Source organism: Venturia canescens, chromosome 6 (genome assembly GCF_019457755.1).
Source record: "Venturia canescens isolate UGA chromosome 6, ASM1945775v1, whole genome shotgun sequence".
NCBI lineage: Eukaryota > Metazoa > Arthropoda > Insecta > Hymenoptera > Ichneumonidae > Venturia > Venturia canescens.
In genome coordinates, this window is record NC_057426.1 from 13,885,967 (window position 1) to 13,907,744 (window position 21,778).

At 37.2% G+C, this 21,778-nt stretch overlaps 2 protein-coding genes across 8 annotated transcripts; one reads left to right on the forward strand and one right to left on the reverse strand.

Moving 5' to 3' along the window:
* Positions 1-232: 232 nt before the first annotated feature.
* LOC122412167 (gonadotropin-releasing hormone II receptor-like) lies at positions 233-21,431 on the reverse strand. 6 transcript variants are annotated; one of them, XM_043421524.1, is made up of 9 exons: positions 21,242-21,431; positions 20,289-20,541; positions 18,531-18,652; positions 18,250-18,355; positions 11,986-12,187; positions 11,714-11,903; positions 11,376-11,562; positions 9,511-9,635; positions 233-1,933 (listed from the first exon to the last, which is right to left on the reverse strand). In XM_043421524.1, exons 1-8 carry the CDS (start codon positions 21,256-21,258, stop codon positions 9,540-9,542), a joined length of 1,173 nt encoding a protein of 390 aa, XP_043277459.1. In that variant the 5' UTR covers positions 21,259-21,431; the 3' UTR covers positions 233-1,933; positions 9,511-9,539. The 6 variants fall into 6 exon arrangements, with proteins under 6 accessions (XP_043277459.1, XP_043277456.1, XP_043277461.1 ...); XM_043421521.1 differs by having other exon boundaries at positions 11,351-11,562; XM_043421526.1 differs by lacking the exon at positions 233-1,933 and adding an exon at positions 10,558-10,658.
* Positions 3,922-8,715, forward strand: spidey (hydroxysteroid 17-beta dehydrogenase 12 spidey). 2 transcript variants are annotated; one of them, XM_043421528.1, is made up of 4 exons: positions 3,922-4,481; positions 7,042-7,417; positions 7,566-7,909; positions 8,343-8,715. In XM_043421528.1, the coding sequence occupies exons 2-4, from the start codon at positions 7,043-7,045 to the stop codon at positions 8,608-8,610; spliced, it is 987 nt and encodes a 328-aa protein (XP_043277463.1). In that variant the 5' UTR covers positions 3,922-4,481; position 7,042; the 3' UTR covers positions 8,611-8,715. The 2 variants fall into 2 exon arrangements, with proteins under 2 accessions (XP_043277463.1, XP_043277462.1); XM_043421527.1 differs by lacking the exon at positions 3,922-4,481 and adding an exon at positions 6,690-6,820.
* Positions 21,432-21,778: the final 347 nt, after the last annotated feature.

Sequence of the window (21,778 nt, forward strand, 5' to 3'; positions counted from 1 at the left end):
TGAATTTTTTCAGATCTTTATTGCATCACGAAGTACGGAAATTCCGATCAGGTACAATTTATCGGCCGGGCTATCCATCAAGTAATACCTTAATAACTCTGACATTAATTTGAAGTGATAATATCTTTAATTAGGGAGTAAAAATCGAGGCAATTGAGACACCCATAAAATACGACGCGACAGGCATGATCTACCTTAATTCACTCGTTATTCATCAAAATATCGAGACGGCTTTTTGAAAAGTTTGCTTTATTTGTGTGATTGAAAAAGAAACATTTGCGAGAGAAAATTCGAAAGATTCGACAAAATAACGATTTCACTTACGTGATTAGTAAAAAAAAATTAGTAAAAAAGTCCAATATAATTTTTTGTTTCAGACCGTCGACGAGTTCGGTTTTACGATCATATTTTTTGTTTTTCAAAAACTCATTCGCTGCTTATTTTCCAGACGAATTTTTATTTTGGATATTATTGAGAGTCTAGTGAAAAAAGCGCCGGACAAAAAAGACGAATATTGGACGTTGACTTTCTATGAAGAAAACCGGTCGGTTGAATCGGAACCTTTCCATATAGTCTGATATCAGTGACGTTGGAACGTATAACGGAGAATGTTTATTCTCTCTCACCTTGCGGAGAAAGTGAGAGTCGAAGCCGTTGGATTTGGTGGTCAAAAGGAGTTATTAACGCGACGATTATGCCAAGTGTAATCTCGTTGATACTTACTATTCCTGAAGAACTGTCCATCAATTTGTGTAAAGTCACTACGGAATGACAAAGCAAAGATGCTTTGTTTCATGATTTTTTTTTTTATTCTCATTGTTGTTAACGTTATTATTATTATTATTATTATTATTTCAGAATCGCTTTCTTTTCGACTATTCACAGTTGCGGTACAAAAAAAAGCAGCAGCCTGACACTCTCGCATGTTCGTAAGTTTTGTTTTTCGTTCAACCACTCGCTTATTCATGCTATCGAATTTCTTCGACATTGCCACAATCTAATTTCGTCTTTATTGTGATTTATGCCAGTTTTAGCGCTGATACGATTATAAAATAATATCGAATTGTTACACGCAGATTAGAATAGATTATTTACAATTGTCAAGAAAATAGTGCTCCTCGATTCAATTATTTATTAATAAATATTTGAATCCGGATGGCTGATACGATCTTACTTTCGTGAGAACAGATTAACGCCGACGTCACATGTACAATGAGTTACATGGAATTACAGTTTTCTTCGATGTATTTGATTTACAATTATTACTGAATTATCGAATGAATACTGAGACAAGAATTTCGCAAGCAGATTTTTGTTTTCTTGATTTTCTTGATTTCCATTTTGTTTTTCTTATCTTTGAATTTTTCTTCTTTTTTTCGTCTCATTATATTTCAACGCAGTTCGAGAAACGAATAAACATTCGATTCGTTATTTATGCTGGTGATTCAATTGCGGAAAGTCAGAAATCTTGATTTTGGAAAACATGAAAAAATCATTTGCGAAATTCAACGAGACGAACAGGATGGAAATTGACCCGCCGTTGTCTCAAGACGAAATGACGAAAAACGTAGTGCCAATAAAATGTAAGAAATAGTAAGAACTCGGGCAAGGGTTAATGCGTTAAGTGTTGAGCACACACTCGCGATTACGAGCGATCTGCTTTCACTCGGTGATTCCTGCCTGACGACCACGGAATGGAAAAATATGGAGGGTTCCCTCGTTGGTAGAGATGTCGAGAGAATGCTTTTGTTTTGCACCCAAAAAAGAGGAGGTCGCTATAGAAAAATGTTTGTTTATCGAAAGATTGCGAAGATTCCTCTCCACCTCGGCGAGACTTTGACTTCTTTTATCGAACGATGGAGAACGACGCGGCGTTCGACCGAAGGAAACTTTGATTTGTTATTGTCTGTACTTTTTTAGTCTCCTTGGAGTTCTGTAACAAAGAAAAAATAAGAAAACAAATATGAGTTTTTTCCTTTGGTCAAAAATCGTTGACGAAAATATCTTTAAAAGCAGACGTCAGAGACGATTTTTTCAAACAAACTTTCAGTAAAAACAAGACAGTCTTGTAAAAAAAGCAGTAGAAATATACAAGATCACAAAACACTCGAGAATCAGCATGCAAAAAGTCAACTTTTTTCATAAAACGTCATCACACGGGTCTACATTTTTTTTTTAGTTTTTTTTTTTCAAGTTTTTTGAGCCACCCTATAGTCGTCTACTGTTAACGGAGAACGGTACGTGTTTGCGAAGTCCGAAGAGATACCAATATCATGGTCGAATAGTATTGACCTACTGTGCGATCGAGGAACCGAAAACGACTTCACTCTCGCAGCAAAAAAGTGTCGAGGATCCATGGGGAGTTCTACGACAGCTTGATTTTCAAAATTCACGTTTTTTAATCCATTTTTCTCAAATTGTGTCGAACAATTGTTCGAGAAATTCGAATTTTTAACGTTTCGAAAAATGACGAAAAAAAATTCACGAAAATGACGTTTCCAAAATTCGTCACGAAATTGAGCATCGCAATGCGAAAATTCGCATTTTCTCTTTTTGGAAATATAGACGAGTGAGATATTCATGAAAAAAAAACTGAGAGCGAGTAAATTACCTGACAACGTAATGAGCATGTATACCGGTATATTATCGTACAATCGCGAATGAAATTCTGTTATTTACCATAGTAAATTTCTAAACACTTTGACGTATGATCGATGCTTGTGTTCGAGCTCCTCAAATTTTACTACGTTCAACTGTAAATTTCAATTGTGAAAACCAGTACTAAGTATAGCAAAACGGCATATCAATTCTACTTGCCAATGCATCATCGAGTCAACATAAATTTTACAACGTTTACTTGGTGAACTATGTTAGGAAAAAATAGCACAGTTTAAACCTTTGTCACAGCAAAATACGCAATGTAAAAATTTTCATTCAGAATTGACTTGGAAATGACAATATTTTTGGTAAAAACCTTCAAAATGGGCGATATAGAACCCCAATACCATGGCAGCATAGTAATTCTTACTATTTTTTTCTCTCCGTGAACGAACGAGTTAACATGGAAAGGCTCTTGCATGTAGAAAGATCCTGAGATCCGAAAGCACCGCAGCTTCGTCGTAAACACGCATACCACTGTCTCTAACGAGCAAGACGAACAACGGTATATGCGCCTCGTTGCTCGTTCACCAATATAGAAGAGCGCCAAGTTATTTGTTATGGATACGAGTATTCGTACGTCTACAACTTCATCCTCAATGATGACTGTACTAATGTATTTATGGCAGAACTCGATAGTGTGTAATGGGAAAAGCTCAACAGACTTTTCGAATTTTTCAAACTCGTTTGCTCAAAAACGGAATTTGGAGGGATTTTTTATTGAAAAATTCTAATTAAAATTCGTTTCGACCAATGCATACGAACTTGGTCGAAAAATCTTTTTTCATTCTCCATATTTCGGAATGAAGCATATACTCGGGTCCCATCCAATCAGTCAGTCATTCGATAGTTTTGAAACCCCAGAATGTTGAAATATTGAATTCGAATGAAAGTCGAGCATTTTCGGAATTTTGGTGATTCGGTTTTTTCGTAGTATCGGTGCTTTTTGCTGATGATCATGGGTCCAAATCGTACCACAAAATTGTCGAGCCTAGTTTTCAGGATTTTACACGGTGAGAGGGGATCGAGACAGCTGGTTCAAAGTGTGTCAAAGAAAGAGGCTCCCGATGCGTTCTACAGCAAGAGCCAATGTGGCTCGTTTTTTTCTCTTTCTTTTATAATTTAATACTGGGAGTGAGAGGCGGAGGAACTCCTAGCCCTGACATTGCGCGCGCGCATCGTATTCCTTCTGGACGTGGGGGTTCCTCTTTCCGAGAGCGTCGAATCGACCGCGTGTGCTCCGTCGCGAGGAGGAGGTGAAAAGTGCGCTCGCGCGGATCTACGTGAGCACTTCCCGGTCAGCTTTCCCCAATGTCGATTAATCACGAAAAAATATAACAAAATTAAAGGTTAACGTTGAACGAATTCGAAAGACAAAACGAGGGGAAAATAAAAAATTTTATCGTGGATAAAAAAGAAATAAAATAAGATCGAAGCGACCTATTTAAATATAAAATGAAATTAAATGGTGCCTTAAATTGAAGTGGAGTAGAAAAGCATCAAATGTTTGTTGTACATAAATAAATAAATAAAAGATTAAAATATCGAATGAAGCAAACAATTATTCAGTTTTATTAAAAATAATAATAATTGAGACGAATCGTTATTGTAAAATAGGAAATCTAGTGAAAAGTTCTGACAAAATACTCGAGTAGGTCACTAGTTAAAATATTCATGGTGCATAGATGACAAATTCATGATTTTACGTCGATGGACGATTGACATTTCACGTGTTATTTTATCAAGCACGATCGAGAAATCCTGTGGTCTGCAAACGCGAATTGCCTCGAGCGAAGTGAAAAGCTAGACAAGGAAGCAAAAAAGTACGTGCATATTTTTCTCTTTCACTCAATCAGAACAGTTATTGCGGACGAATTTCATTGACGAGTGTACAAGTAAAAATGTTCCGCCTCGGCGTGTAAAGTCATTACACGTGACCTGTGTAAATAAACGATTTTCAAATTGTCCATGCAATATAATCAAGCTTGTGGTATTTCCTCGAACATTCGCTTCGAAAGCCTGATTCGAGGTATACGAATTTAAGGAGGGTGGCTAGCGACGATACAATATTGCCATGCTAAATCATGTTAAATAGATTAAAAATTTCAAAATGATAAGAATTTAATAAAATTTAGTGAACATATTCTTTAGTGCCAAATTTGACAATACAAATTTTTTAAGATTTTTCTTCTGTACAGTTATCGAGTAATTAATCACTAAAGTTCACGTGTATAAGCATTGCATTTCCATATATATAGGTATACATTCCGGGCATAAGAAATCTGCTTTAATGCGTAATTACTCGATAACTAAGCAGAAGAAAATTTTGAAAAAAATTGTGTCTTCGCACTTGATGTTGAAGAACATTATCACCAAATTTCATCAATTTCTTATCATTTTGACGAACGTAGCCACCCTCCTTAACGCGTTGTTGTAAATGCGCTCGAAAATAACAAACAAACCGTGATTAATAGTCCTATGTCCACGTTATTCGAATTCTCTCACTAAAAACAGAGTGTGTAAATACTGAAATTTATTAAGATAAAAAAAATAACGCCAAAATGTCTGAACACTTTTGATTTGATTAGTTCGAAAATTGCAGTTTTATGAGGGCTTCTGCGCGTCTGTAGATGCCAGAAAGTGGTCGATCTCCATCGCTGTTTCCAATGCTTTTTTATGTTGAAAATAACGTGCCTGCGTTGAAAGAACTTTGCATTGCTTTGAAAAGGCATGTTTCGTTGCCAATGGAATTGTATAATTTCATTATTGAAGCGGGATAAACTTTGAGAATACGTTTTTGTTAGTTTCTGTAAAAGATTTTTTTTGCAAAAGCCATTTGCTTCAGAGTTGAAACTTCGATCCGAAAAAGTACCAAAGCGTTATTCCAAACTTGAAAAAAACTGGTCTCCGTCCAAACCGTTTTGTTTTGTGAAATGGCACAAGGACCGGATTCGAGAAGTCTGCCTGACTTTTTCTCTCCACTGTTGTTATCAAAATAGCCGAAGATGTTTTGACCATTTTTTCGGTTTATTCGGTCGTTTTCCTAGCCCGGGACGGTTTTTTCAAAATGCGTTCATTCATGAAAATATTCAAATCGAATGTTCTCCGAATACATCGGGCGTCTCGAAAACTTTTGACATTTCACTCTGTCCGGTTTCATCATCTGAGTCAACGGAAATAATTATGTCCCCGCATTAACTGCCCAGTGGAATTTTACGTTGCATCTGCAGTCTGTATTTTCAACGGGTTTCTCATCCGACTTCAAATCCCAACATATTGCAAAATGAATTTGTGCCCGGTATATCGCGTAATACCGTCGTTATTCCCATGCGTGTGTCATTAGCACAATTTTTCGTGATATAATTGCAGCGTGCAACTTTCCGGGTTTGCGGAATCCAGAAAAAATGTAACCGGTTGCTTGTCGGGAGATTCGTATACCCAGCACGAATGTGCGTAGATACGAACGTGTTTCGATTGCAACACATAAAACACGATTTAGCAGCCTACTTTTTTATGTAACATTGATATAGAGAAATCGGGAAATGATATCGTTTTTTTTTTTTTATCGTAACGATCGGTCAACGCACTATTACATTTCCGCTATTTCAATCGAGATTATATCTCAGCATCAGTCAGATGATGCGATTGAAAAAGGGGGGAGTGAAAGATTGATTGAAATAACCAAAGTCGATTAATCAATTTGGAAGGTTTTTTCGCATGTACCGCTGCAGCTCTGTCGCGTATTAAATATAATCAATATCTGCTGTAAGCTAATAAACGGTACAAATCTCGGTACGAATTTCTTTCATCATCTTCTTGATGCCAATGAAAAATCTAATTTCGGCAATACTCTTGTCCGATTCAAGTCCGGATTTCTTCGGTCATCTCTCCACGAACGGGTGATAAATAAAATATCGGATAAAAAAACGAGCGATCGGGAAATTTTTGATATCGCATCGATTCGTATCGCACCGGTATCGTGAGTGGAAAGACGTTAGGTCGCAAAAGGCGAAAGTGACGTTTCGATGACTGGTTGATAACGTTATCACTAAATATTCAAACCGACGAGACACAGTGGTCATCGTCTAGTTGGAATCGTGCGCTCGGTCAGTCGAACGAAAGTCTCGAGACTCGTCGGTCTGAGGCCAGACTCGAACTTCAAGTATTCAATATTTCTATTGATAGTACAAAAATAGAATAGTTTAAAAAAGTACAAAAATGGAAACGTGAACAAGTACAAGATTGGGGACGAAAATAAACGTTTGAGGAAGAAAAGAAAAAAAATAATTAAATAAACAATTTTGGGAGAACATTAATTCACGAGAGGTCATCTCGCAAGTGCTCATTTTTTAACCGAATGTGATGTTTTTTTTCGTTTTTTAGAATGACTCTCTCCTGCTGGGACAAATTATCGTTGGTCGTGCTTGCGGCGATTGGCCTCCGTATATTTATAAGATCGGGCGTATTAGCGTGGAAAAAAATAATAGCGCCCGCATTAGGGCTGGGAATCGACGTCGCGAGCCAAGGGAAATGGGCAGTTGTGACCGGCGGAACGGATGGCTTGGGAAAAGCTTATGCGAAGGCCCTCGCAGCTCGTGGTTTGGACATCGTTCTCGTATCGAGATCGCAGGACAAATTGGATTCGGTCGCCGCTGAAATAAAGGAGGCTTACGGCGTCGCGACGAAAACCGTAGAGGCTGATTTGACCGAGGGACAAGCAGTTTATGCCAAAATTTCTAAAGCTATCGAGGAACTCGAGGTATTTCTAATGCACCCATTTTTTAAGTCGTTTCACCCGAAAAATATTCGTTTCACAAACATCGGAGAAAGCTCCAATAAAAATCGAAGAAGAATATTTGAAAAGTGTTTTTCACGGACGGTAATTGAGGTCAAACATTGGTTCAAAGGTCGGCGTTCTCATCAATAATGCCGGGGCGAGTTACGATCATCCCGAAATATTCACACACGTTACGGAAGAAACAATAGCGAGGATACTACAATTGAACGTAGCGGCTGTGACGGGCGTTGCACGTGCCGTGTTACCCGGCATGATGGAACGACGAAAGGGCATTGTTGTCAATATAAGCTCAACCGCAGGTGCTATTCCCAGTCCCTACCTCTCGGTTTATGCAGCGAGCAAAGCTTACGTCGACAAATTAAGCGCTGATCTCGCTGCAGAGGCTGCACCGCGCGGGGTCACAGTTCAGTGTGTACTGCCTGGACCCGTTGCAACTAAAATGTCGAAAATCAAGTAAGCTCAACACTTTTTGTGGAGATCGTATACTGGAAGAAAATCAAAATTTTTACCATTTTTCCTTGTTTTCGAACCATTGCGTTGACTTTCTCTCTCTCTCGTGATTCAACACTTTGAAACGCTTCTTTAATTATAAAAAAAAGATTCGAGATTCTCTAGAAAGTTGGAAGGAATTACTCGAAATAACGAATACTCGTGCATGTGAAAATCGAATACTCGTCGCGAATTCTGGAAGAAGGGCAATAAGAGTATCAAATTTTCTACAAAAAAGCGAATATTTTGAGCTTCAATTTTTCGTTCTTATGAATTTTCGCTCCATCTCAAACTGACTCGGCTTTACGAGTGATAAAGGAAAAATAATATTTTAACTAGAATCTTCGACAACTATTGGTGGGAGGATAAAACTAATAAAATGATGTATTTTCAACAGGAAAGCTACGTGGATGGCACCAACGGCCGATAAATTTGTAGAAGCCTCGTTGAAAACAATCGGCATTGAATCGAGAACAACGGGTTATCCTCCGCACTCGTTGATCCTCGGATTCGTAAACGCGTTGCGCTGCGTGTGCGAAAAAGGCGCGATTTGGTTGGTGGCTCGAACAATGTTGAATATTCGAGGTCGTGCACTTAGGAGGAAAGATATGGGCGACGAGGGCAAGACCTTGAAAGGTCGAGGAGACGGTGTGGTTAGCGATTAACTTGGAGATTCATTTCCTCCGTCGAAATTGCGTCTGAACTCATTGATTTTGTTATTGTTATTATTTCGAAGGAAAATTAGAAAGAAAATAAATATACGAAGTGTTTTGGCTCGCGTTGCGGTCGTTTTTTCTCCCCCGTCTCTGCATTACGTCTCATTGTCAGTATTTTCATTTGGAAACACGATCGTATGTGAATTCGAAATTAGAGATCGAGCGCAAAGGTCAACGCGGTGAAAAATGTCGTCGTTGCTCACCGCATGTTTAATTAATCGACCATTTCATGTTCCAACTTCAGCTCGAACGTCGCGCTCATTCGTGTCAACGGAAGTTTGAAATTTCACGCTTTCGCAAGTCAGCTCTCCTCGTTTAAAATATATTTCACATCTCGCATTTTTTATCATTCCAATTACTACGATTGCTCATCGTTTTATACTTACAAAGTTTGTTTAGTCACAGTTTTTTAATGTCTTTGAAAAAAATAACGCATCCCAAATCTTCATACTAATGGATTCAGAACCTTTCAATTCTCGTTGAATCGTCATTCAAAATTTTTGAAGGATTCATACTGAATCGCCATAATTCTGGATAAATATTGAGGTTTTGGACTAATTTTTTAACCGGTTAGATTATATTGATGCAGTCTTCTCTGTTGGCCATCCATAATTATTTAATTAAGATTTCCAATATTAATGTATGCATGAGAAATAAGCCTTTAGGGCCTTCGTTAGGATTAGCCCTTTGATTTGGCTCGCGAAAGTTTCAGTGAATGATCAGTAAGTGATCAGCTTTGACGTTAATTATTTATAAAAGATTATTTAATTCGTATTCCAAAGCGATCGTTCCAAAATGATAGAAATGAGGAGGAAAACCAAAATAATTGATTAAACGGTATTTACTAACCATTCCGATTTTTGAAAATTTCGGTGAATTTATTGATGATGAATCCGATGGCCTGATGGTACTTGAAATACTTGGTGGCGGAACGATCGTTGAGTTCTCGATGCTTTTCGAGCGTCCATGTGATCCTGAAGACCAATCAACGAAAAGAGTTTTCAAGGTTTTTCACATTCTCTGCTTCAACAATAAAAGTCTTTGACTGACAGAATACTTCAAATTTTATTGAAACGAGTGAAGATTTAACGAACGCGCCAAATTCCCATTGAAAATCAACGAAACGAAACGATTTTTCAAGGTTTTTCACATTCTCTGCTTCAACAATAAAAGTCTTTGACTGACAGAATACTTCAAATTTTATTGAAATGAGTGAAGATTTAACGAACGCGCCAAATTCCCATTGAAAATCAACGAAACGAAACGATTTTTCAAGGTTTTTCACATTCTCTGCTTCAACAATAAAAGTCTTTGACTGACAGAATACTTCAAATTTTATTGAAATGAGTGAAGATTTAACGAACGCGCCAAATTCCCATTGAAAATCAACGAAACGAAACGATTTTTCAAGGTTTTTCACATTCTCTGCTTCAACAATAAAAGTCTTTGACTGACAGAATACTTCAAATTTTATTGAAACGAGTGAAGATTCAATGAACGGTCCAAATTCCCATTGAAAATTTCAATTACATATACTTCAATTTTCCAATAGAAATTCCCATCTAATTTTCAGTTTGAATTCAGTGGAACTTTTACATAGTGCTATGTACCGTGACCGGAGGTTTTTTTCGAACGATCGAAGCAGTCATTGAGGCTTTCAGGGTAAAAATGCGTCAAAGGATTTTCAATGGGAAATTCAATCAGCGATAGATCAGTGTTGAGATGGAACTAAATATAGCTAAATGAATCATTTGACGACGGTTACTCCGAGAATTTTCGAAAAAAAAAAAAAAAAACAATCGAATACGCCTTGTCGCGACGTCTCCAGTACCCGTTCGAATAGCAATTTTTTTGTAAATCCGAGATTCTTTGATCGCACAGTAATTACTTACATACTCGATTTTATAAAGCGACGTCAGGTCGCGTCGTGCGAAATGCTAATACGAAAAAGTTGCTGACGCCCGGTGATTTCTTGTCCGAGTTCGGTAACGGCGCTCCTGAAACAATATAGTGCCAAACTAAGCCCTGAATTTAATCCCATCAACATTTTTTCCCCCGAATTCAAGCTATTCTCACCGAAACCAACCTCGATTTCGAATTTTTAATGCAAAAATATTTTTTCTACGTTCTTCTCGCTCGTTATCTGATTGCAGCTACGCCGAACGAGTGCCCCCGGGCGCCAGCTTCAAATATTTCGATTTCTCAAACTTCCATTCTCGTGAAAAATGCAATCGAGAAGATTTCAAAAGCGTAAGGATAACGAAGCGTTCGTTAATAATTCTCGTTGTTCCCTCGGATTACGAAGTGAAGCATTTTCATTTTCTTTTCAACTCTTCTTTTTAAATGGGTTTCATTTCGAAGGAACGAACAAATATTTACATTCAAATTAATTTGTTATTTATATTGCTATATTTTGACATATTCGATAAATTTAGGAGTGAAATTAAGAATTTTTTCACCTGCGTGAAAATATCTTTCCGCAAATCTTTTCGTATATGGAGCGCTTTTTTCACTGCATCGATCCTCGAGAATGAGTAAAACGAAGCAAACTCGTGAATGTGATTATTTTGCACAAACTTCGTGCTGCATGCCTATTTTCATTTTTTACGAGAATAGAGAGAAACTACGAAATAATAGGAATTTCTAATTGGACACGGTATAACTATGAAGTAAGTGTAAAATATATCACCAGTATTTCGTTTGACGAGCCTGACCTCGGTTTGAGATCGATCAGGGTTGTTGTTGTAAGGTAAAAAACATCGGCAGCACTCTTCCCGAAGATTTACAGCGTAGCTTCCATAAACAAGAGGATTTGCACAGGAATTGCCAACCGCCATGATGAAAAGTGCATCCTGCAATCTCTGATCGACTTTTTCGGCACTGTCACGATCCATCATATACCTCGATGAGAGAATAAAGATGTCGAATGATTTAAAAAAAAGCGGTTCATTGACGCAGTATTTACAAAGGTATGTTCACTGCGTCGGCATCAATATTATTTTAAGGTTGATTTAAACTCATTTGAATAATTGAACTTTTACAATGAACTAACCACAAAAGCATCGCTACGTAAGGCGTCCAACATATAATGAAAACAGCGACGATAGTTATCGTCATTCTGAGAGTGCGACTTCTTGCTCTCTCGATGCTGCTCATGTCTGACCTCCTCAGTCTCATTCTGCTGCCTCCGGAGCTCGTGGCGCTACTCCGCAGAGTTCCATTGCTTCCCGATCTCGTAATGACTGTAAATTTGTTCATTTTTTCAGTGGTATCCAATCGAGAATGGGAAATATTGAAAAAACAAACTTTTTCCTTTCAACCTACTCTGGTCGCTGGTTTCTCGGCTCCGGCTGTGTATTTCGCATAAAATTTTTGTGTATGCCCAGCACATTATAACAAGTGGTACGAAGTACATTACGAGAACACAAAATATCATGTAGGAAGCCTCGTCGACCCCCGAATCGAAAGTGACACACTGCTTGTAGTCCGGATATTTTGGATGTGGCAAAACGTGAAATATGAAACACTGTAACAATCACCCAAATTACCAAATACTCAAGAATCACACAACTTTTCTTCATCCTCGAAAAAAGTGATCAAATTATTTATAAAGATATCGATTTCACTCTTTTTTCCATTCATTCCTTTCCCAAATTCTCGGTAGCACTTATTCGTTATTACGATTTACTTTGACAGTTTCGTATGGAAGATATGTTTTCGATAGATCTCATAGCTACTATTATTGCGACGTCAATTAAAATTTCCATTGATAATAATTGTTTGTATATTTTTGGAATAGTATTAGTGAAAGTTTGATTCTCTTTGATGTTCATACGAGCATATCTTATGACGAGTTCCAATGAAATGACATTTCAGCGTCGTTTGCTTATGTGTTGAATCGTTGAAGATACAATTCGATTCAAAAGGCGTCTAACGTTCACAAGGTATTTTCCACTTTTCTCGTTCTAATCCTTTCCCATTTAATGAATCAGTAAATGAAAATTTAATTAATGGATCACCGGGATGTGATGTCGTGATTGAAACTGAGGATGAATTCCTTATAAAAGGTTTCAACAACTTATGAAAGGTTTATCAACAACATTCGAAAGAGTTAAAAACTTTAATGAAACATGAATCGTATTCTCTAGACTCAAGTTCACTGGAAAATACTTCTCTCTGCGACAGATCACCATAGCTTTGTTCGTCGAATCGCAGAAGCAACAAATTTTGCAGCAGTATGACAATCGGTTAGTTTTTGAAATGGACTCGAAACCTTTCCAGAATGATAAAGTGTATCGGTTCTGACTCGCTCATGCGGAATATTGAATTTCTTTCACTTTATGATTCGCACACCGAATTCGTCAAAGAGAAATTTCTATGAAGTGTGAGTGCGTTCGCGGGCGCGTATTTGTTTGATGAAAAAGTATGTGCTGGAAATCGATCCAAGAAAAGTCAAACGTGTAATGATACATTACATGATAATTTTTAATTAAACAAAAAAGTATGACAATTTCAAAAAATTTCAATAGAGAGAACGTCCATAAAATGAAACAAGATTTAGCAGAATGATGGATAGATTTTTGTACGTGTTCCTCGATGCACTTTGCTTAATGAGCGACACTGCTGTGGTTTCCACGAAGCTTTTTTAATTGCTTTGCATCATAGAAAAAGCTTCGACGTCAACGAAGAAGCAAAGATGAATGAAGGGAGAGATGAGAGAAAGGAAAAAACAATGACCTCCGTGTTTGTAGGAAGCGCATCATGCACTTGAGTACCTTTGTACATGCGACACGAATCTCATCTGTACCTTCTGCGTCTCTCTAAAAAAAAGTATTTGGTTCGAATCCAAAAGTCAAAATAACTCTAGTCGATGCTTTTGAAATTCTTGAAGAAAAGGCAACGAAATTAAGATATTCTCAGACAACAGTTCATTCCCGAAAGACCTATTTTCGTTTCTTTCTTATTGTTTGTTGGCCCGAGGCAGGAGTTTTCGTACCGAGATGGTATACACACTGAGAAAAAATGATTCAATAGCAATTGATGTTATTGGGAGAGTTTTCTTGATTAAACTGCAATGTTTTCGGGGAGAATGAATCTGCAGTTCGATCTAAAACTGTTGTATTCGTTTAATCATTTTTAACCTCGTGGTGATCGTCCCCTACTGCGACATTTCGTTGTTCCAACGACTTTTATTTCTCACAAGGAACATCACTTTGGTGTCCCCCTCCGATTTTCTTGAAACTGCTGTATGTGAAAGAGCATTCGAAAGTAAGAGACACGTATTTTTTTTTATCGGCGGAAAAACGGTTTTAAGGGGTGAAACCACCCTTGAAAGTAAGGCATGTCAGGGGGTGATTTTGCAGTTTCACCAGCAAGCACTCAACAGATTTTGATAAAACCAAAACCAAAATGTTTCTTATCTGAAGTGATGAAAAGTTCACCCTGTGCACGAAAAAAAAAAAAAAAAACAGGGGGTTAACCACCCTTACATTCTTATATTTCTCACGCCACAATGAAAAGGAACGAATATGATGGAATGAAACGGGTTCTATTTCCATGAAAACATGAAAATAAAGTTCACATGTTTTTGCATTTTTGCAAAATAGCAGTCTTAAGGGGGTAAACTACCCCTTTTTTGAATTTTCGTACTGTATGTGGCTTATTTCTGTTTTACATGTTTTTGCTGATTCGAAATATTATAATAATTTCGAATCAAGATTTTCTGAGGTATCAAAGTCAATACAAGACTCTGAAAGTGTGAATCTCCCCCACTCGATTTTCCTCTTTATTCGCTATTTCAAAATTTCTCCCTGCATTTCGTTCAATTTGGTTGCTCTGCATCGAAATTACGAATTCAATAATTTTAGGAACGTATAATGATCGTATTGACCTCAATCTTGGCGGGCAAGGGAAGGAGGAGGGGAGCCATTTGATATTTACTACGATTCAACTTTGAAGTCTGAATAAGTCTATGCTGTTGATCTTGTTTACTAACGAACATTTTTTAAATGAAACTTCAATACACATTAACAATTCATTAACCGTCTCATAGTATAGAATCGGATTTTATTAGATAAGTACATATATCGAAATAAAATATAATAAAACCTATCATTTCCAGCAATTATGGCTCATACGTTGTACAATAATGATATTCATCAAAAAAATGTTTCAAACACAAAGATTTTTTGCACCATGCACATTTTATAATCGCTATATTATTGCAACCAGGTATTTCACAGTGTGTTTTTGATTGACCGAACCCAAAATCAACAGGATTTTCGAAATATTCCGGTTTTTCCGTAATATAATTACTTTTAAACCATGAATATTTGAAAAGATTGATATAGCGTGGAGATGACAATTGATTGTGGGCCAAAGATTGCAGTTTGATTATATTATTCCTCAAATGTAAATTTATATCAGCATCCACTAATAGAACACTATCTGAAAAATGTCGTACAAAATTTTTCCATATCCTGAATCCAAATACATCAAGCGGTTGAATTTTTCCAGTTGTACCTTTTGGGATAATCATTGTGATGATTTTTTTATCATGAGGGGTGGCTTCACGTACAACTTTGGGGCAGTGTCCACTCCAGGAATCAATCAGTAATACATTGTCACTTCCAACATTCGGAAAAAAAACTTTTTCCATCCAAATTTTAAAATGATCTGTAAACATATAACAAATTATATATTTATAACTATATTTTGGAAAAAGTTGATGCACCCTTAACGATAATACGCACCGGAAGTAAGTTTCCCAGATTTCGATGCTGTTACTATGACGTTATCTGGCTTAAACAATTCGTTCGTTACTCTCGGTCCAAATTCACCTTTTGCCTCCTTTAATACTATGAAAAGTGGAGAAAGTAGTTTCCCGTTGGCATTTATTGTTGGCTGAATCGTGTAGCTATGGGTCGTTGAAGACACTGATTGTACAACGCATTCAACTTTTTTCGATCCTTCCATCGCTAAAGTTCGTGCTGAATGGATTTCCAGTTGAAAACCGCTTTGGTCCGAATTATATACATTACTTGACCCATACTTTTCTATTAGTAATTTAACATCTTGAACAAATTTGTCCGCATTTGTTTGCAGAAGCGCTTCTTCCTCCACAGTTTTTCTCGTTATAAATTTATTAATTTTTCTGGAAACAATGCGATGCGATTTCTTAAATTTCCATAGCCAGTTATGAGAAGCTTTGAATCGTATATCTTCATGGCCTATTTCTTTCTGTGCCTGTAGAGCCCACTTTCGAAGGTCAATATCATGAACAATGACACCCGCGTCTACAGCAGTTTTCATATTCCGTAATGTGTATTCAGAAATTCGAGCAAGTTTTTCTTTATATGTACCACCCTTGTTCAGTTGTTGTGCCCAGCGTCGTAACTGCCGTATGGATTTTACAGATTTGTATTTTTGTTTGACGGTTTCAACACTGTAATTCTTTTTTTTACCAGATCTCCAATATTCAACAGCTTTTTTTTTATAATCATAGCTCAGCTCATCGTCACCAGAACAAGCGTCGGAATCGACATCATCATCCTTTTGCCATATCATATCTTCAACAGCAATTGCTTCGAACTCTTTAAATGGTTCTTGAAAATCAAGAGTTTCTTCCTGTATCATCTCAATCCCGTTGTAATCTTGCATAGAATCGATTAAAATTTTTTCGAAATTCTCCTTCATCTCTATTTCTGCATTATTAACAGGAGTTTGTGCAATGTTCATAGCTTCAAATGTAGCCAGTAACAATTTGATAACGTTGATTGGGTTGACTTTCATGCTGGTAAAAGTAGTAGGCACAATACACCAAAAGCACAGAAAAAGCACGCACGATTTGGAGCTCACTCAAAAATGCACTAGTACAATGCTAATGGTTACCGCCTTCGAAAATAAGTATCGAAAGAAAAAAATATTTATTAATCTCACGATGCCTGATAACGTTTTTATCTGATGCATGACTCAAGAATATTCGGAATGACTAATGTTATTCGGTGTGTGAGAATGCCAAAAATATCAGGTGATCATAACTACTTGATAACATTTTTATCTAGCACAAACACCGGGATCATATGTCTACGCCTCTATTTTTCCGCCAAAGTTATGAAAGTGTTTTATAGAGGCATTTTTATCTGTAGCATGGTACCTATTCATTTACGTGCAGTTTACAAGCTTTCTATGATCACCGAAAAAGTAGTTGTGAGAACTTCCCCCCCCCCCCCGCCAAACCGACACCATCCAGGTCAATACGAGTTTTATATGTTCCTAAAATTATTAAATTTGTAATTTCGATGCAGAGCAACCAAATTGAACGAAATGCAGGGAGAAATTTTGAAATAGCGAATAAAGAGGAAAATCGAGTGGGGGAGATTCACCCATTCAGAGTCTTGTATTGACTTCGATACGTCAGAAAATCTTGATTCGAAACTATTATAATATTTCGAATCAGCAAAAACATGTAAAACAGAAATAAACCACCTACGGTACGAAAATTCAAAAAAGGGGTAGTTCACCCCCTTAAGACTGCTATTTTGCAAAAATGCAAAAACACGTGAACTTTATTTTCATGTTTTCATGGAAATAGAACCCGTTTCATTCCTTCATATTCGTTCCTTTTTATTGTGGCGTGAGATATATAAGAATGTAAGGGTGGTTAACCCCCTGTTTTTTTTTTTTTTTTTCGTGCACAGGGTGAACTTTTCATCACTTCAGATAAGAAACATTTTGGTTTTGGTTTTATCAAAATCAGTTGAGTGCTTGCTGGTGAAACTGCAAAATCACCCCCTGACATGCCTTACTTTCAAGGGTGGTTTCACCCCTTAAAACCGTTTTTCCGCCGATAAAAAAAAATACGTGTCTCTTACTTTCGAATGCTCTTTCACATACAGCAGTTTCAAGAAAATCGGAGGGGGACACCAAAGTGATGTTCCTTGTCAGTGTAGAAATTAGAGGACGATCACACGTGTCAAAGCGAACTTTTATCTCTGTATGGAAAGAGGTACGATCGCACGCTTTGAATTTTGTATGGTTGAGTTTGCTCGTTGGCGGTAACAGGGCATACTCGAGCTGCCTCATACTTAGCACGACAGATCTGGTACTTGAAACAAATTTGATGCACCAAAACGTTTAGAAATATGGATATAATATGCTCGGGTTATCGAAGCTGCAAATTCGAGAAGGAGCTGAAACTCAAGCAATATTCATCAAGGCCTTGTGCCGGCGGTCCACTCACGATTCACCCACTTCTCCAATGTTCGAACAATGGACCGTAGACATATAGCAGCATCGTATTCAGGAGCTCCTGAAATCGATCGAAGAGCTTCCTACCTTGGCGTTCAACGATCATTATTGAGAGGTGACAAGAAAGAGACTTTTTTGTTTTTCTTTTAAGCGTCACTTTGAGAGCTGTTTTACGGTTTTTCCATCATAGTGACAGTTTTGTAAGTGATTTACGATTGCTCACTCAGAGAAAAAACGTACGAATGTGAATGATTTTTGAGCGCAGTGTCGCCGAAATTGCAATGGCCTTGTCTCGATACTTCAAGCAAGGGGGAGGGCAAAAATGACATTTTTACTTGCCTGAGGCACTGCGTAAGCGGTGCTGCAGATCCATGCAAGTATTAACATTATTTTTCCACGACGTCGAGCGTCGTTGACTCTGAGTGGATGGAGAACGGCAAAATACCTGGAAATCGGGAGGAAATTAATTTTTATAATGCTATAACTCTTTGTTGACTTGGAAAAAAATTAACGTTCGAAGTACATGCTTGAAATAATTGAACGCCACGCAAACTTGAGTCACTGATGTTCTACCATTTATTTCACACACCCAAAAGAGTGCACACGTTTAAAAAACGAACCTGTCGAGGGAGACACAAACGAGTATGTTACTCGATAGGTAAAGGCCGAAAGCTCGTAAAAATGCAAAAGCTTTACAAGCGACATTCCCAGCGATCCACTGGACTGTTAGTCGCCAACCTACCTGAAATAATATTTGAGGTGAAGTGACAATTCATTTTGAATAACAATAATTTATCGAGTCTCAATTAGTTAAAAAAAAAAAAACGCAATTGTCAGATGTCTTGATAGGGAAAAAAAGCTTGAAAAAAGAATTTGTTTGAATTGAAATTTTTAAAGTCGAAACAAAAACGAATTTTCAATGGAAAACTTTCGAATATATGACCGCGTTGAAATATTTTTTGTAATTAATATTTGTTGTTTTTTCTCATCATCTACATCGCTTCGTTTTTTTTGCATTAGATTTTTGGTTACCCCGTCGCAGATTTTGAATCTTATTATAAAAGCAGTGGAAAGATCAATCTCGCTGGGGAAATTGGGAATCTGAAATTTTTATGAGGCAGAAAATACCAACGGTGTTCGTCCTTTTATCGATCTACTCAAGTTAATTGCATTAGAAGAGAAAAGGAGAGGGAACGAGAGAGGGAGAGCAAGAGGACGGGAGATCATTGTTCAAATTATTCAGAGAGTCCATAATAAATCCTCGACAAATTTCAACCGAGGTCTGGGATTCTGAGGCTGGCAAAGTCAATCGAGATACGAGACAGTAAGCTCGCAATGTCGAAAAAAATCGAATTCATAATCTATTTTTTTCATTTCTAAATACTACTCGTATTATGATTTGAAGTTGAAATTATGAAGATTAAAACAGACGTGGAAGAAGGATTTCCGCGATCCGGATTAAATTGATTTTCCGTGAAAAGCGGATGTTTTATATATCCTTATACGCCAATATTTCGTCGGACATGAATTTTTCCTTTTTTGCCTGTGCACCAAAGCTGTGTAAATATGCCTCCATTTATTCGGACAAACTCTTTGTATTTGATAAAGACCAGTAGAAACATTGAACGGATCAAACGCGTTAGAAAATTTCGTCAGAGCTTCGAAGCTGCCGCAAATTTCGTTTGATATTTTTCGACCGTCGTCGCTGTCCGTTTATTCGAATAAAATGTCGGATATCAGATAGAAAACTCTTTCAACCGGTCAAACAGAAATGGACGTGGATCTTTATTTTAAAAAATTCGAAAAAATGTGAAAATATTTGACAGTTTCTCGAATGACTACCGAGCGAAATGGCGCCGGAGTTTGCAACGTTGCAGTCCAACGGAATGATTTTAAAAAACTCTCCAATTCTCTCACCTGCTTAATTCACAATTCCTACTTCTTCAATCTGCACCGATGATTCGCGAAATAAATAATTGGCGAATTACGAACGTTTTTTTCGTTCATTTCGTTGGACTCCACCGCTGCAAACTTCAACGTCGCGGAGCGAATCAGTACACTCGCGTTTTAATATATCAGGGACAGATCAAGCCAAATATATATCGATGGATAGAAAAGTGTGTGAGCTAAGCAGACTGTCGGAGGTGCCAAAAATTTGAAAGCGGCGAGAAGTCAGCCCCTATATGCGTAACTGATTATTAGATAATGCTTAATATTAGACCTCGTTACGCGTGGAAATCTCATACACGCGTTCTAATCATCGAGCGGATTAGAGCTGAGTTATTGGAATTACGTATTCGTGCTCACATTATTTCGGGATACGAGCATCGAGAGCAGGCAATTTCAAGACAGCAATTATTTAAAGATTTTTTTCTTACCTCGACCGGTATCATGACGAATGTCACGAGGAGATCTGCCGCCGACAAGTGACAAATCATCAAGGATATCCTCGATTTTCTATATCTACCGCGTGAAAGTGTGACGAAGACGGTGAGATTACCGATTGCGGAAACCAAAAAGCACAAGCAGTAGACGATTACGACAGTCAAGGACTGGCCGGTGAACACCATTTCGGGTGGAAGAGTTGCGTTCACCATATCATTATCGTCGATAGTGTTGTTCAATGTTATTCTGCACAGTAAATAAATGCCATGGAAAACCGGAGAAAAATCAATACGTCAATGAACATCCATTGATATTATGAGCATTCGTTTCAACTCGAACATTCGATTATTTTTATTCGTAAATGAATTCATTCGTTAATAAATGCAAGTGAAGATTAAATTAATCATTGCAATCACATTGAGAAGGAAAAAAGTTGAAAAATTTATTCGACAAGTTTGTATTCCTCGACAAAAAGTTTTCTCCAAATTTTTATTTTAAGGAGTTTCGGTACAGGCGATACAATGTTGCCATGCTAAACCATGCTAAAAGCATAAAAAATTTCAAAAAGTTCAGAATTTTATAAAATTTGGTGAACATATTCTTTAGTGCCAAATTTGACAATACAAATTTTTTAAGATTTTTCTTCTACACAGTTATCGAGTAATTGATCACTAAAGTTGACGTGTATAAGCATAGCGTTTCCATATATATAGGTATACATTCCGGGCATAAGAAATCTGCTTTAATGCGTAATTACTCGATAACTAAGTAGAAGAAAATTTTGAAAAAATTTGTGTTTTCGCACTTGATGTTGAAGAACATTATCACCAAATTTGATCAATTTCTTAATATTTAGACTTTTGTACCGAAACTCCTTAATTTTCTCATGGTTCGATTTATTCTATCGAAAAAGAACGTTCATTTTTCACCATTCGTCAACACTCACCCTTCATAATTGTCCATTATGCCTAACCCCCCGAATTCTGCGTGTTAGCACAACAATTCAAGAGTTATTAACGGACGTAAATTCACTTCGAGTTCATATTTACACTCCGAAATCTCTGCAACTGTTGAACGGAATACACGGAAAATTGTTCTTCATTCGACATTGTCAAATTCTTGATTTCTGTGAATACAGAAATTATTTTGCCCCCCCCCCCCCCCCCCCCCCACAACGTCAATACACCGAACAAACTGCAAGAATATTTCAATTTTCTGCGGTGATCGATCGCTGCCACTCGATTGAATGTAACTTAAGGGTCAATCATTTCAATATAAATATCGGTTGAAATTCGCTCTCTGAATAAAGGAAATCGGGATAATCTTGCATGGAAGTGAGGGAAGGTAAAGGAATCTCGGAAAATTTATACTGCCGAATAACTTTTCATCTTCGAATCGAAGAATTTGAGGTTTTTTTTAAAAAAATTTGAATGAAATTATTAATCACTTTCACCATTCCACAAGAATGCATTTCGTCGAATCA